Source organism: Trachypithecus francoisi, unplaced genomic scaffold (genome assembly GCF_009764315.1).
Source record: "Trachypithecus francoisi isolate TF-2019V2 unplaced genomic scaffold, Tfra_2.0 Contig01579, whole genome shotgun sequence".
Lineage (NCBI taxonomy): Eukaryota > Metazoa > Chordata > Mammalia > Primates > Cercopithecidae > Trachypithecus > Trachypithecus francoisi.
The window spans coordinates 35,271,918-35,288,712 of record NW_022681442.1 but is presented as its reverse complement, the minus strand read 5'-3'; the positions used below and the strand labels follow the sequence as shown (position 1 = coordinate 35,288,712).

Here is a 16,795-nt window from a genome sequence, read left to right as displayed (position 1 = left end):
CCTTAACTAATTAGATCTGCAAAGATTCTATTTGCAAATAAGATTACATTCTGAGGTTGCAGGTAGATGTGGGTTTTGGGAGGACTCACTACAGTGGTCACAAGGTTGCCAGGAAGATAGAAGCTGAATGGAGTAAGAGAGACTAGAGGCAGGGAGACAAATTGGCATGACATTGACACAGCTCATGGCCCCAAATGAACAGAAGACATGCTCCCTGCTGTGAATCCTAAAGCTGTCAGTGACTTTTTGTGGACATTGCAGTACCCGAAGTGCGCTCTTAAGCCAATCCAGGCATAAGGTCTTGGCTCAGCATTGGCACAGAAAGACTCCAGCCTGCTTTCCAAGTGACAGCAAAGGAATGACCACCTGCACTCTTGTTCTCAGCTCCTCTAGCTGGCAATGTGACAGGCAGGTTGGTAAAGTAGAAGACACAGCAACCTTGGAGTTGAGAAACTTGGGTTCTAGTCCTGATTCTGCTACTGACTACATTTGGGCACATCTAGCAAATGAGGCTGACTAGGTCACCTCTAGGGCAACTGACATGGTTTCCTTCTGCAGCCAAAAAAGCAGTTCCAAGATCACAGAATAAACAGGCAAAGGAGGCCTCTGGGGCTGCACTGCAGGGTTCTGGACCCTTCCCCCCATGTCCCCCTCCAGGGACCTCAGACCTCTCCCTTTGAGCCCTCTCTCTACCCTCCAACAAAAGAAACAGAATGATAGTTTGGCTCTGTGTCCCCACCCAAATCTCATCTTGTAGCTCCTGTAATTCCAAGTGTTGTGGGAGGGACCCAAAGGGAGATGATTGAATATAGGGCGGGTCTTTCCCATGCTGTTCTTGCAATGGTAAATGAGTCTCACGAGATCTGACGGTTTTAAAAACGGGAGTTTCCCTACACAAGCTCTCCTTGCCTGCCCCCATCCACACAAGATGTGACTTGTTCCTCCTTGCCTTCTGCCATGATTGTGAGGACTCCCCAGCCATGTGGAACGGTGAGTCCAATTAACCCTCTCTCTTTTGTAAATTGCCCAATCTCGGGTACAGCTTTATCAGCAGGGTGAAAATAGACTAATACACAGAGGCACTTACCAAAGCTTGGAAATGAGATTAACTTGCATCTAAGAATACATCTTCCCACACATTTGGATGTAGGAAAAGAGGGTAAAGGTGCGGTTCCTTTTTAATGATTTTTAAAATTAAAACAAATGTTTAAAAATATATGCAGAAAGTTATTTATAGAAACGTTTCTTCTAAGAGGAAAAAAAAATACAGAAAAAAAATGGGAAACAACCTTCACATTTATCTATAAGGGCTTAGTTAGGTAAATCCTGGCAGAGTTGCACATTGGACCACTAATGCCATTAAAATAAGAGAGACCACAACGTTCTGCATAACAAGATGTCCGTGATAGAGTGGTAAGTAAAAAACACAGACAACGCCCAAACACATTGAGTAAAATCCCTAGTCCCTTTTATGTTACACACAGACACACACACACACCCATACACACACATGCACACACACAGCCCGAGCACATTAAGTCTGGAAAGAATCCAGCAAACTAGTAATGCCGGGGATCTTTGGGGCTCAGATAACAGGGGATTTTCACTTTCCACTTTATACAATTATGAGCTATTGGACTTTCTTTTTTTTTAACAACAAGCAGCACTAGTTTAATCAACAAAAACAATAAAAAATATTCCCATTCTGATGATAAAATAACTATTCCTACTATTCTAGGTAGATGCAAAGTACTATTGGCCCCCAGAGAAAAATGATCAGGATAAAAATCACGTTGCCATAAAAACACACTAGAAAAGTGTGTTTCAAGCTTGGGAAGGAGGAAACACCAAGTATTATATATTTCAAAGGCCTCATTCCTAAGCCCCCACATTCCCTCTGTACCCAGCAAATTTCCCTCATTCTCCACTTGTTTTAATTTTAATTTTAATTTTTTTAGAGACAAGGTTTCACTCTATCGCCCAGGCTGGAGTGCAGTGGTGTGATATTGCTCACCGCAGACTCGACCTCCCAGGCTCAAGTGATCCTCCTGCTTCAGCCTCTCAAGTAGCTGGGACCACAGAGGTGACATGCCCAGCTCCCCACTCTCCACTTTAATCATAAACCCTCCCAGGTCAGTCTTCTCTCTGCGAATATTAATCATAATGAGGAGGAAGCAGATGAAATTTATAAGCACTTGTTATGTGCCAGGCACTGTGCTAAGCACTTTGCACATATTCTTTCTTTTCATCCTCACGGCATTACTCTGAGGTAACTATTATTGCTATTTGCATTTGACAGATGGAGAAACTGAGGCCCAGCTCAAAAATGCAAGCCCAGGCAGTCTGACCCCAAACCCTGTGACCATGGTCAACGCTCTCACCACCCTTCTGGGAGCAAAGCCCTGCTGAGGTTCTGGATCTCTAAGGCCCTGGGAGATGGCTCCAGGGTCTGCCATCTTCATCTGCCTCCACCTCCTCTCTGGTGATGTTGGCTAGCACCTTCTGGGTACAAGGTCCTGGCCCAGACTCTGGGGGATCTAAATCCAGGCAGGATGTAAGCTCTGTGCTCTATCAGCTCTATCAGCTCATAGGAGAGAAGGGAGAAGACAGGCCTCTGAGTTCTTAGGTCATGTCCACCTTGAGCAAGTGGCATGAGGGAGAAGGCAGGGCTGCTGGGCTTCCTCCACCACAGCATCCTCAGGCAGCCTTCCCTCAACACAACCCTCTAGGAGCGAGGCATGCAGCTGGCGTGGTGGCTGGCCATTGCCCCGCCTCTCTTTGGGGTCTCTCTCTCCCATCTGCCAACCTTAGGCCCCCAAGGACAGCAGGAGAGCTGAGAGAGACAACCCTGAGCATTCTTGATGGTGGGCAGGCGTCAACTCAGTGAGACCCAAACTGGGGAGACCAAGACTCAAAGGCCTTACTGGATCGTGTCCAGATACCACTCCTGTCTTCTAAATGAGTATGCATCCACTTACAGCTTAAAGTGGTACAACCACTTTGGAGAACTCTCCGACAGTACCTACTAAAGCTGAACTGTGTGTGCCCTATGACCCAGCGACCCCACTCCTAGGCACAGGCCCAGTGGAAATGAGTGCTCGTGTTCACCAAAACACTATGTCTAAGAATGACAGCAGCAGCTTTATTTATCGTAACCCAAACCACAAACTCCCCACATGTCTGTCAACTGAAGAACAAATAAACCAGGGTCCGTTCACACAATAGAATACTGCACAACAATGAAAAAGAGCAACACAACAACATGAGTGAATTTCAGTCACAGGCTGCATAAAAGAAACCAGACACAGAGTAATACAGACTGTACGACTCCATGCAGGCAAAAGGAATCTGTGGTGATAGAGGTCAGACCAGTGGCTACTTTGGGTTGCGTATTGACTGGGAGGGGTGTGAGGAGTCTCTGGGGTCTGGAATGTTCCTTATCTTGGTCTGGATGGTGGTCCCATGGGTGTGTACATATGTAAAAGTTCATCATGCTGTATGTTTGAGATACATGAAGTTCACTATTTTTAAGTAACACCATCAAAAATGTTTTAAAAATATTTTAACTACACACACAAGGTTACAGTCAAGTCAGTTTCTCTAGGCCTCCAGGTAAGAACTGGGAAGAAAAGTGTGATTAGATGGAGTGGTAGAAGTATGCAAAGATGCTTCCTTTGGTTAGGGTTTAAGTAAAGTTCTGGATACATTGGTATTAAAAATAATTGAAAACTCCATTTACAATGTGAATAGACTTTCAAACCTTATACGAGACCTCAAAAATCCTAAGAAATGACACTCATGAAACAAGACACCAAAAAGAAATCCTAAAGTACATAACTGCTCCACCTTCCTCCCAGCCACTGGCGATAGGTCCCTGTGGCCTCCTGGCAATGTCAGCCCTCATCCACCAACCCCTGCAAGGAGCTTTGAAGGCAGGTCCCTGTAGCTGCGTGGGTTCCTCATGAACTGTGGAAGGTGCCCCAGGCACATGCCCACCTACTTCCCTCCAGGTTCCAGAGATCTTCCTAGATGTCACCACGTACATGAGCAGCCTGGGAGAGGAACTGCCTGATACAACCCTCCCCCCAGCAGCATCCCCACTGTAATCGGCATAGTGAGGCTGCCCAAGCAGCCAGCCAGGAACCCAGCACCCCAACGGCACCTGGTGGGCTGCAAAGAGCAGTGGGAGACGGGCCTCCACCCAGGCACCCCTGATGTCAAGATGAGCCAGTCATGCTCCTGTTCACCAGAACCCCTACTGCCCAGTGGGCAAAGCCCAAGCTCATAAGCTCGACAGATAAGCCCTTCACCGTCTACCCCAGCTAACTTCTCCAGATGCATCTCCTGCCACAGCCCACCCCAAAGGGCTGCCCTCCAGTGACTTGCACCTTACCTCTGTTTCTCAAATAGAGTCCCCTCATACTTCCTGCCTTTGCAAAAGGCTCTCATTCCACCTGAAATGCCCTTTTTCCCACTCAGGACTCCTACTCACCCTTCAAGACAACACACACGAGTGCCCATTCACATGACACCAGGCAGGCTTCTCCACTCACTCTCTGTCTTCCCACTGCTCGTGGTTTCTCACACACTTGCTATGAGGTGTTGTGGTTATCTGTTTCCATTTCACTTGACTTTCCAATCTGGAAAGTGCTGAACCCTGAGGCCAGAGTCCTAAGAACCAACACCAAGCTCCAGCCTGAACCTTCTGATAAAGAGACAAATGGAGATTTTCTTAGAAGAATCAGCAAACTTGGAAGCCCCAGCTCCACTGACTCCAGTGGAGGAGAAGTGACCCCTCTGATTTTCCACAAATAGGGGGGCATTGGACCAGCAGGTCAAATACCGATGACTCGTGGTCCACATCTCCCCCTGCTGGAGTCCCTCGTCCCTCCTGTCAGGGCAGGAGAAGGGAGGATGCAGTACCTACCTGTGCTGTGTCCCGTTGTCCCCACTGTTCGCTTGGTCCAGTCTCTGGCTTTGTCAATGTGAAATAGCTTCAAGTCATCTTCATCTAAGGCAATGTCTCCCCAAAAGACAGCTGGGAAGAAAACACATAAGTGGGTGAATTTATGCTGGAAGTCAAGAAAAATGGATTCACTAATGCCCCAAACGGCATTGGCTGTTGGGTAGTAAACTTTGGAAAAGACAACCCATCCAATAAAATTTCTCCTTGAGCCAAAGAGATAGGGCTGGTGGAGGCAGAGGAACAGCAGGTATTAGTTCTGTGCATCAGAGCCCTGGGGCTGGGCCAACCACCATGAAAATCCACATCCTAAGTCTGCAAGGTATTTTGAAAGGTCACCTGTCTTGTCCTCGCTCTAAGCAGCTCTGAGCAAAACTACCACAAAAAGACAACTGCTTCTTTCTTCTTTATGGTCCCCAGGATATAGAAGAAAACAAATAATGTGATAAATTATACTGTTGTCCATAATTTTTGTTGCCCTTCCCTGGAGAGACATAGTTCCCTGCCCTATTGGTGTCAGGATTGGCCACACAGCCTGCTCTAATTCAGTATGAGCAGAAGCTTTAAGATATAGTACATGATTCATTGCATCCTCTTTGCCCTGTCTCAGAAGACAAGCAGTGTTCCAGATGGGGTTCATCTGGGTTCATGGGGATCACCCTAGGTTCTGGAGTAAAGATGATGTATAGCACAGTGTGGCTTATCAGGATGGATATGTAGCATGGATTAAAAAATGAAAACACTGTTTTATTGTTGGGGGGGAGGATGGATTTTTTTTTTTTTTTTTTTTTTTTTTTTTTTTTTTTGAGACGGAGTCTCGCTCTGTCGCCCAGGCTGGAGTGCAGTGGCCGGATCTCAGCTCACTGCAAGCTCCGCCTCCCGGGTTCACGCCATTCTCCTGCCTCAGCCTCCCGAGTAGCTGGGACTACAGGCGCCCGCCATCTCGCCCGGCTAATTTTTTGTATATTTTAGTAGAGACGGGGTTTCACCGTGTTAGCCAGGATGGTCTCGATCTCCTGACCTCGTGATCCGCCCGTCTCGGCCTCCCAAAGTGCTGGGATTACAGGCTTGAGCCACCGCACCCGGCCCGATTTTTTTTTTTTTTTAAGAGAGACAGAGTCTCGCTCTGTAGCCCAGTCTGGAGTGCAGTGTCACGATCATAGTTCACTGCAACCTTGGAAGCCTGTGCTCAAGCAATTCTCCCATCTCTGCTGCCTGAGTAGCTAAGACTCCAGCCATGGGACAGCATGCCTGGCTAATTTTTAAAATTTTTTTGTAGAGACAGGGTCTCACTATGTTGTGCAGTCTTGAATAATTCTCCTGCCTCAGCCTCTCAAAACACTGGGATTACAGGTGTGATGTTGTTTTCATAATCTTCTGAGATTCACGGGCATTCATTACTGGAACACAATCTCTTTATCCTCACTAATAGAGAAATTGCTATCAGAAATAGTATGTTGTGTAACAAAAATCCATTGTCTTTGGGCCAGGTGTCAAGGAAACTGTTACCAGAGGCTGAAAGGAAGTCATCTCTATGTTATGCGGTGACAGTGACGAAGCATTCAGTCAAAGTGTTGCCTGCCTTCACTCGGAAGGCAGATTATGAACGGAATGTGCTATGGTTTCAAATGAAGACATGGAGTAAGAATGTTGATAGCGTGCCTTGGTTGTTATTAACTATGTTTGACAAGGCACTACAAGAAATAAACGGGCTCAAAAAAATGACAATTTTTGTAAGAATGACAAAGAATAGAGAGTCCAAAACTTCAGGGTCTTAGAGACTTGGAAGAGCTAACCTATTCTCGTAACTACAGAAAAAAAGAAAGCTGAGAACCTCGAGTAACAGAGGTTGATGAAAATTCAGCGTTGTAGTGTCAAGAACAGCCTTTATGGAAAACCGGAAGGTTCTCTAAAAAGTAACTTAAATTTGTCATGAGACCCAGCAATTCAACTCTTAGGGATCCTCCCAAGAGAAATGAAAACATGTTCATACAAAGACATGTTCAAATGTTTATGGTGGCCTTCTTTCTAATAGCCCTAATCTTGAAACAACTTAAATGTCCATTAGCTATTGAAATGGACAAACACAATGTGGCATATCTATACAACGGAACTATGTAGCAATTAAAAGGAACAAACTATAGACACAGGCTCCAACATGTATGAATCTCAAAAACATCATGCGAAATGAAATAACTGTTGCCAAACACTGCATATTATATGATTCATTTGATATGAAATGTCTACAAAAGGCTAATTTATAGAAGTAGAAATATTTGGCCGGGTGCGGGGGCTCACGCCTATAATCCCAGCATTTTGAGAGGCCAAGGCAGGCAGATCACGAGGTCAGGAGATCGAGACCATCCTGGCTAACACGGTGAAACCCCCGTCTCTACTAAAAATACAAAAAATTAGCTGGGCGTGTTGGTGGGCGCCTGTGGTCCCAGCTACTCAGGAGGCTGAGGCAGGAAAATGGCATGAACCCAGGAGGTGGAGCTTGCAGTGAGCTGAGATCGCACCACTGCACTTCTGCCTGGGCAACAGAGCGAGACTTCGTCTCAAAAAAAAAAAAAAGAAGTAGAAATATTTGTAATTGCTTAGGACTGGGGGCAGAAACAAGGATTGACTTGAACATGTAGAAATTTGGAGGTTGCTGGAAATGCTCTAGAACTGGATTGTAGCTATGGTTACACAATTATAAATTTACTAAAATCACATGTACACTTACGATAAGCGAATTACACAGCATGTAAATTATACTCAAGATGTCTGTTAAAGAAAAAAAATTCAACCTTGTAGCAAGGACCAACCAAGATAGTACCTGGCAAATCCTTTCAGTTGGGAAAGAATTGTTCAGATGCAGAAAACTAAGAATATGTTTCTCTCAGAAGCTTCATAAGTGCAAGGTAGCAATAATTAAGTCTGGAGAGGGATAGACATGTTTAGAAAATAATTGTATGTGGCTATGGCACACACAGCTGAACCAAACAGATAAGAAGATGATTAATGTTGTAGAAAAGCATAGGACCAAAAAAAGTCATTAGCATGACCTCTAAGAGGCTGCCAATGTTTGACACTTAAAATGACACAAAATGACCCTTGGGCCCCCATCCTCGTATGGGAAAGAAACAGGCTGAAAAAGCTGCCCCTACGAAGGGCATATTCTCTGATGCCCTCTTCAGATGTGGTCAATAAGAATAAGGGAAAAGGAAGGGCAGGACCTCCCAGAGTGTGGAGCTCAAAGCCACGGAGGGAAAGTGAAAGGAGAGCTACTCGCAGGAGGTGGCATCAGGGCCTCATGAAGGAACCTTCCCCATCCTAGGGGCCCCTTGCAACATGTGTCCAGCCTGAGTTCAGAATTGTTATGGATCAGTGACTGTTGTGCCTACCAATCTTCCTGTTTCCAAATGCAAGTGTTCGTTTCAGTTATCCTATCCCTTATCTATCGTTGTATATTGAGTATGTATTTGGGGGTGGGGTGGGGAAGTATATGATTGTTTTAAAGTTCACAAGTCTCTGGATGAAGAGGAGTCATATCCTGACTTAGCATAGAGATGACCACAAGATCTTGGACTTGGAGCCTGGTACCATGACTGGACCGGACTTTGGGGAAAGGTAAGTATGTTGTATATATGGGAGGAGAAGGGAAGCAAGTATTTGTTACAAGAGGGGAGGAAACCTGTGACAGAGTCTATTATTGTTCATCATTTTTGCTGCTTCTCCTGGGTACAAATTACGCTTTCCCCTGTCTCAGATGTCAGGCTTCACCATGTGATTTATTTTATTTATTTATTTTTTGAGATAGAGTCTCTCTCTGTTGCCCAGGCTGGAGTGCAATGGCATGTTCTCAGCTCACTGCAATCTCCGCCTCCCATATTCAAGCGATTCTCATTCCTCTACCTCCTGTGTAGCTGGGATTACAGGCATGCACCACCATGCTGGCTAATATTTTTGTATTTTTAATAGAGTTGGGGTTTCACCATGTTGGCCAGGCTGGTCTGGAACTCCTGACCTCAAGTGATCCTCCTGCCTCGGCCTCCCAAAGTGCTGGGATTACAGGCATGAGCCACTGCACCTGGCCCACCATGATTTTTTTCTGGCTAATGAAAGTGAGGGGAAGTGACATGTGTCACTTCCAAGCAGAACCTGTAAGACCCAGCACATGGTTTGCCATGTTCTCTTTTCCCAAAGCCATAAGACAAAGAATATTCCAGAAACAGGCTGCTCTATCAGGCTGAGACACAGAGTGAAGATGATATGATCCAGGCTGAACATGTAAAATGAGACAAAAACTTCTGTGGTTATAAAGCACGGATACTTAGGGATTATTTATTACTGTATCATAATTTAGATTATAACAATTGACACATACAGCCTTTGCAAAATGATCTGTATTCATATTCTGGCTCTGAAACTTATTAGCTCTGCAACCTCGCACATGTTACTCAACCTCACTGAGCACAAATCATTCATCTATAAATAGAGATAATATTGCCTATTCTGGAAACCTGTTGAGAAAATTGAATGAGATCATACCCATAAGTAAACACACACACATACCATGGCTTTCTTTTTTTCTTCAATAGATATAATCTTACTTCAGTAGATGTAATCTATTGAAGGAAGAAAAATAAAATTTGTGGAGCAATGAAGAACCAATGTGTACTTGACACATTGATGCTTTCCCTGCAGAGATCAAACATAACTTGAAATTTGAAACCCAAGTAATCCATCCAAGCTGTCCATATTACAAAATCTATAAACTGGCTCACGCTTCTCCCTGTACTTGGCACATAGTAGGGGATTTCCCCGCAGAGGCCAAATATAACTTTCGAAACTTTGAAACCCACATCATCCATCCACGCTGTCCATACTGTGAAATCTATGAATTGAGACTCATGCTCCTCACAGCACTCATTTTTATATTTCTAGGTTGGAGTTTCCCAGCTCTCCATTCCCCTTTCTTGTTTAGTTACAAGCCACCAGAGGCTTTTAAAAGAAACAAATGTGCAAAAGAATAAAGTTGAATTCCTACTTCACACCATATACAAAATTTAACTCAAAGTGAATCAATGACCTAAATGTAGGAGCTAAAAGCATAAAACTATTAGAAAAAAACATCGGCATAAATCTTCATTATCTTAATTTGGCAATGGCGTAGATATAACATCAAAAGCATGAGCAACAAAAGAAAAAATAAATTAGATTTAATCAAATTTATAAATTTTTGTACATTGTGACATTATCATAAAAGGAGGACATTATCAATAATGTGAAAAGACAACTTACAGAATGGGAGAAAATTTGTGGAAGTCATATATCTTCTAAGAGCCTAGAATCCAGAATATAAAATGAACTCTTACAATTCAACAACAAAAAGGCAACCCAATTAAAAATAAGCAAAGGATCTGAAAAAACACACCTGTAAGGAAAAGATATAAATGGCCAACACATGAAAAGATGCTCAAAAGCATCAGTCATTAGGGATATGCAAATCAAAACCACAATGAAGTACCACTTCACAGCCATTCGGATGGCTAGAATAAAAAATTAGAAAATAAGAAGTGTTGACTGAATACAATAAATGTCTCTCAATTTAAAGCTTTTCTTGGAGACTCGAAGTTTGTACAAGGCAGTCTATCTGACAATTCCTTGAATTCTGACTGTCATCTAGAACTCCCTTGAAATGTGTGGGAAGGTTGGCTACATCAAAGATGATTTCCAGCTGCCTGCACTGAACCCTTCGGCTTCCCGCTTTCCTGAAGATTTGGCACCAGACAGTCCCCAGTGCAACGCAATTTTTCCCCCATAGAAAAAGTGTCCGATGTCAATTATGGCAATGGCAATGGAGGCAATCAGGAATACTTCTCAAACATTCTGAGAGAAGAAAGAGAGAAGCAAGAGGGTGGCAGAAGGGAACAGATGAGCAGGCACTGGGAAAAGCACCCAAGCCAAGGAATTAATATAGTGGTCTTCCAACTTCTGTGTTCACGTGTTCCTAAATCATTTTGAAAAGCTACATATCCCTTTGTTAACCTGACACTTCAGATTTTTCACAATAAGTTTAAATACTTATTTTGTTCATGAGAAGAAAATAATAAATATTTTATAAGATGAGGATTGACTATATGTGGAATAAATGTTTCATGATATGGTTTGGTAAATAGGTTTAACTACCTCATGGAATAGCATGCTGAAACCGAAAGAAAACAAGAAAAATGTTAATCCTGGGTTTTATCCACATAGCTTGAAAAATTTAGAGGTCCAGGGAGCATTCTAGTTATACTTAAGAGAATCACTATCATTAACTACCTGACTTCAGTTGTTCTGAATTCAAAATATTCCCCCCTGCCTCAGGCATTTCCCTTAATAGAAATTCCTCTAGATGAGAAGACACAGAAGAGCTGTAGATCTAAGATACTCTGCTCCTCATCGAAGAAGGCTGCTCTATAACCAACCATTTCTCATTTTTCCTTTGACACTGGGGGTTTTGTACACAGTGGGATTCCAGATGGGTGACAGGTAAGCCTCTCTTCCGTGAAGTGCAGGAAGGGCCACGTGCCAGCATCCTCCACCTGTCTTAGTATAGAATTCTAGACGTATGCTTCAGAACCCAGAAGTTCACTCCCTTGAACCATCTGTAGACAGCACCCCTGCGAAGTCCAATGCCCCTGCACACCGTAGTTTGAAGGCAGGCAGACCACGGCAGAGGGGCCAAGCAAGGCAGAGCAGTGGGGGCCGCTCTGCAGCAGCCCCTTCCCAAAGTCAAAGGGCTGCTGGGAAACTCCTCCCACACTGTCCCCTGGGTCTGCTCAGCCTGCTTGGTCTCCACCTCCTCATGCCCAGTGCTCAGGCATCCTCCTGACACCAAAGGGTGGGAACCCCAGGCTGATTCCCTTGCAGGGGAATCCTCCACAAAGGCACTTTCTGCCTGCAGTCTTCATATTGTTCACCTGGGGAGGCAGGCTCATTAAAAGCATGTACTTTTAAGTCAGAAAGACCGGGGTTCCAATCCCAATGCCATCACTGAAGAGCTGTGTGACCTCGGGTAATTCACTTAGTCTCTCTGAGCCATGGTTTCCTCATCTGGAAATAGAGGTGCCTAGCTAGTAGAAGTGTGAGCGAATTAAATGATATGAGGTCTGTTAAGCAGCCGGTGCCAGGCCTGGCCTGTGGCAAGCACTCAGTGAACAGTGGTGCCACTCCAACCTCTACTTTGCTCCTCCTGGTTCCTGTCTCTCCCCCTCCCACACCTGTCCTCATCCAGAAGACCCCACCCTGCAAAACTCAACTCAGCTTCCATCATCAGTATTTGCCCTCCCACCCCGACACACTCTTTCCTTTCTCTGTATTCCTTTAGGACAAATGGTCTCAACCAGACAATATTAACCAGACAGTGGGGGCTAAATCATGCTACTATACTCACCTAACACTTAATGAGGCAGCACACGCCAGGCATTGGCAGGGGTAGGGGTGGAGGTTGGAGTAGGTGGAGCTGGGGGAGGGAGAGGAGATCACGTTTTCTGTAATGCTTTACAGTTAACACTGGATTATACATAGGCATCGCTTCTTTTAGTTTTTGCATCAACCTATATTGGTCTCCTTCCAGTTTTACTGGTTAAGAACCTGAGACTCAGAAAAGAGAAGGACTTGCTTGGGGTCAAAGGGCCAGCAAGCAGCAGAGCCAGGACCCCCAAGCCAGGGTTCTTCCCAGTCCCCCAGCGGCTCCCTTAACTCTTAGCATCTACTCAACTTCCCAGATTGTGCCAGAGTCTAAACGCCATGACGACAGGCTCCCACGTACATTTCACTTGTGAAATCCCATTTTATACTTGCCAAGGAAAGCCATCATACAGTGCTGTATGGGCCTAGCGGCTGATGGTAAAAGAACCTAATCAGATAGCCCCCGGCTCACGTCCTGCCTGGGAAGCCTTGGACAAATAACTTCACCTCTCTGAGTCTCAGTTTCTTCATCTTCCAAGTGGGAATAAAGAGTCATAGTATTCCACGTGGGGTTGTTGCAAGCATCAACTGAGATAATGTGGATCCGTGCTCAGCACAGAACTGGCACCAGGCCCCACTCAGCAAATATGAGATGGAAGATCTGCACCCTGCAGCCACTGAGGTGGCCAGCCATGGCCCACATCAACGTGATATGCAGTGAGCTAAGAGACGTTTTTACAGGTCTGATCCCCTCGGGACGCACTGACTTAGTGCTTGCGTGCCCAGCCCAGGACAGCCCTTACCCACAACAGCTGCAAGAGGGCGTGGCCTGGCCCTTCTGCAGCACCCACAGGAAGCCCCCATGGTGTGGGACTGGATCCTAGCCCACCTCAAGGCTCAGAGAGCCCCTTCCCATGCCAGCCCAGGCTCCCATGCTGCGGTCCTGCAGACTCTTCCTTTGTGTTCTACAGATCCTACCCCGGGATCCCACAGACAGTTCCTGTAGATCCCACTCAAAGCCAGTCCAAGAAGGTCACCTGCTCTTCACTCAGAGGGGGCACAGCCCATGGCATGAGTCCTCAGCGCTGCCCCTTAGGCTCACAGATACAGCCTTCAAGCCAGAGTGGTGGCTGCACCCCAGGACACAGGTCTAGAACGTCAGCTGGAGTCTCCAAGCCACCACCGCCTTCCATAGACAGCAGCATGTTCTGCAGGGGGTCTGAGTGATTCATTCAAGGTCACATAGTGAGTCATTTGGCAGAGTGAAGACTCAAGTCCAGGACCACTCATAACAATGGGGTCTGAACCAGAAGGGCCCACATGCATCTGGGAGCCAAGGATGGAAACCGCTGTGTGGAAGGAAGAAGAAACTGCCCTTGATACTCTAAATAAGCCAAAGGCTGCCAAGGGAACCTAGACTCCTGACACAATGCGTTCTTCATAACAGAGGTCCTTCCATGATGTGAAATGTGTGTCTTCAGAGAGAAGAGCAGGGCACTAAGGTGTAAGTTCAAAACCAACATAGCCCAGGAACAGCAAAGAGCGCTGTGACTAATTATGATGTGCGCCATGGGCATGAGTGCAGAGGGCAACCTTCGTGGCACACATTTGCCATCCTTGCCTTCCTCGTTAAGAAGGAAATCAGGGTAATGCTGCTGCAGGAAAGAAACCAGTAGTTTGGTATCAAAGCAGCTGCTCTCCTAGAAAACCTAAAAGAATAAACTGAAGTGATCCCAAGCCAGGTGCAGTGGCTCACCTGTAATCCCAACACTTTGGGAGGCCAAGGTGGGAAGATCACCCGAGCACAGGAGTTTGAGACCAGCCTGGGCAACAAAGTGAGACCCCTGTCTCTACCAAAAACTCAAAACATTAGCTGGGCATGGTGGCACACACCGGTGGCCCCAGCTACATGGGAGGCTGAGGCCGGAGGATCACTTGAATCCAGGAGGTCGAGGCTGCAGTGGGCCATGATGATGTCTCTGCACTCCAGCCTGGGCAACAGAGTGAAACTCTGTCAGAAGAGGGGAGGGGAGAGGAGGGAAGGGGAGGGAAGGGAAAAGAAGGAAGGAAGGAGGAAGGAAGGAAGGAGGAAGGAAGGAAGGAAGAAGGAAGGAAGGAGGAAGGAAGGAAGGAAGGAAGGAAGGAAGGAAGGAAAAAAGAAAGAGAGAGAGAGAAAGAAAGAAGGAAGGAAGGAAGGAAAGAAAGAAAGAAAAAGAAAGATAAGAGAAAGAAAGAAAGAAAGAAAGAAAGAGAAAAGAAAAGAAAAGAAAAGAAAAGAAAGAAGGGAGGGAGGGAGCGATCCCATCAACATGGTACCTGCTAACCACATGTGGTTATTGGGCATTGAAATGTGATTAATATGATTGAGGAACTGAATTTTACATTTTATTTCCTTTTAATTAATTTAAGTTTAAATTGTCACATGTGGCTAGCTATATTATAAACATAATATAAATAATATAAATTATAAATGATACAATACAAACCACTATATATTACTTATAAAATAAAATCATATAAAAATTCTATTTAAAATAACATATCTAAGCAGGGCATGGTGGCTCACACCTGTAATCCTAGCACTTTGGGAGGCCAAGGTGGGTGAATCACTTGAGGTCAGGTATTCAAGACCAGCCTGGTCAACATGGTGACACCCTGTCTCTACTAAAAATACAAAAATTAGCTAGGCGTGGTTGCACGCCCCTGTAGTCCCAGCTACTTGGGAGGCTGAGGCAGGAGAATCACTTGAACCCAGGAGGTGGAGGTTACAGTGAGCTGAGATTGTACCACTGCACTCCAGCCTGGGTGACAGAGTGAGACTCTGTCTCAAAAAAAATGAAAACAATTGGAAAAAAAATTAAAATAACATAGCTAGGAACAACCTTGCTGACAAAAATGTGTTACTAAGTCAAGAAATGTAAAATCCTACTAAAAGCTATAAAAAGTGACTGACATGAAAGTTGAGACATGTTTCTGGTAAGAAAGACCATTAAAGAACCATTAACTCTTTCCAAATGAATGTGTGCGTTTAATACACTTCGATCAAAATCCCAATTTTTTTTTTTATTACTGGCAAGATGATATTAATGTTAATCTGCACAATCAGGTGAGAACAGCTGAGAAAAAGAGTACCAAAGGAGGACTGGCTTCATTAGACAGTCTGCAATGGAGAATCATTTGAAAGCAGTTCCTAGATTATATCTAATAAAACTTATATGGGATAAAACAGGTCCTGCACATTTCTGAAAAGTAGGGAACTAAGCAATCAATGATGTTGAAGCAAATGGGTTACCCCTTTGAGGAAAAATCAGTTGGCTTTGAACCTTATACTGTACACCAAAATTAACGCCAAATAAATAAAAAATTAAATCAACAAGTGGAGTGAACAATACTTAGAAGCAAATGAGTTATGTCTATGGATTCAACACACAAAGTTATTGAATTCTTACCAAAAGGCAAAGAGAAAACTTTCAAAGTATTCCCATCACCTCTTCCACTACCAATCCCAGCTATTCAAGGTGTAATCCATAGACCAGCAGCGTCAACATTATCTTGGAGCTCGACAGAAATACAGAATCTCAGAGCCCACCTCAGACCTGCTCGGTCAAAATCTGCATGTTAACATCCCTCAAGGGAATCGGGTGCACCCTGGAGTTGGAGAAGCACTGACCCAAGGCACCAGGGACTCTGTTTCCAACTATGACCCTGGGGTCATGGGCTCCCCTCTGCCTCTCTGTGTTCGACATGACCGTAGTGAAGAGGGTAGACAGGGCTATTCTTTACAGGGATGTAGAACTTGAACATGTGGGCTGCAGGAAACATTTAAAATGCACATCCAGCTGGGCGCGGTGGCTCTCGCTTGTAATCCCAGCACTTTGGGAGGCCGGGGCAGGCGGATCACCTGAGGTCAGGAGTTCAAGATCAGCGTGGCCAACATGGTGAAACTCTATCTCTACTAAAAATACAAAAAATTAGCTGGGCGTGGTGGTGGGCATCTGTAATCCCAGCTACTCGGGAGGCTGAGGCAGGAAAATCGCTTGAATCCGGGAGGCGGAGGTTGCAGTGAGCCGAGATTGCACCATTGCACTCTAGCCTGGGCAACAAAAGCAAAACTCTGTTTTTTTTTTTTTTTTTTAAAAGAAAAAGAAAAAAAGGCACATCCATTAAAATGCCCTTAGCTCCAGTCTTGGCTGACCCCACCGGAGCTTCAACCTGCAATTGAGGGACTCAACACCAGGTGGTAGTGTTTCCTTATGAAGCTCTGGCTAGTAAATGTTTCAGGAATAGATTATGAAGTACAATAGGAAAAATGTTTTTCGGAAATCAAAAAATTGAAATCTTCATAAATCAGTCAAACACAGTTTTAAAGCTGTTATGTAATAAATTTGG

At 44.9% G+C, this 16,795-nt stretch overlaps 1 protein-coding gene across 1 annotated transcript in view; it reads right to left on the bottom strand.

Annotated features, from left to right (window-relative positions):
- The window catches only part of TLL2 (tolloid like 2), a 150,856-nt gene that overhangs the window by 111,752 nt on the left and 22,309 nt on the right, over nucleotides 1–16,795 (bottom strand). The window contains exon 2 of the mRNA XM_033187340.1: nucleotides 4,928–5,038. Within this exon, the coding sequence (XP_033043231.1) occupies nucleotides 4,928–5,038 (111 nt within the window). The remainder of the gene's footprint in view (nucleotides 1–4,927; nucleotides 5,039–16,795) is intronic.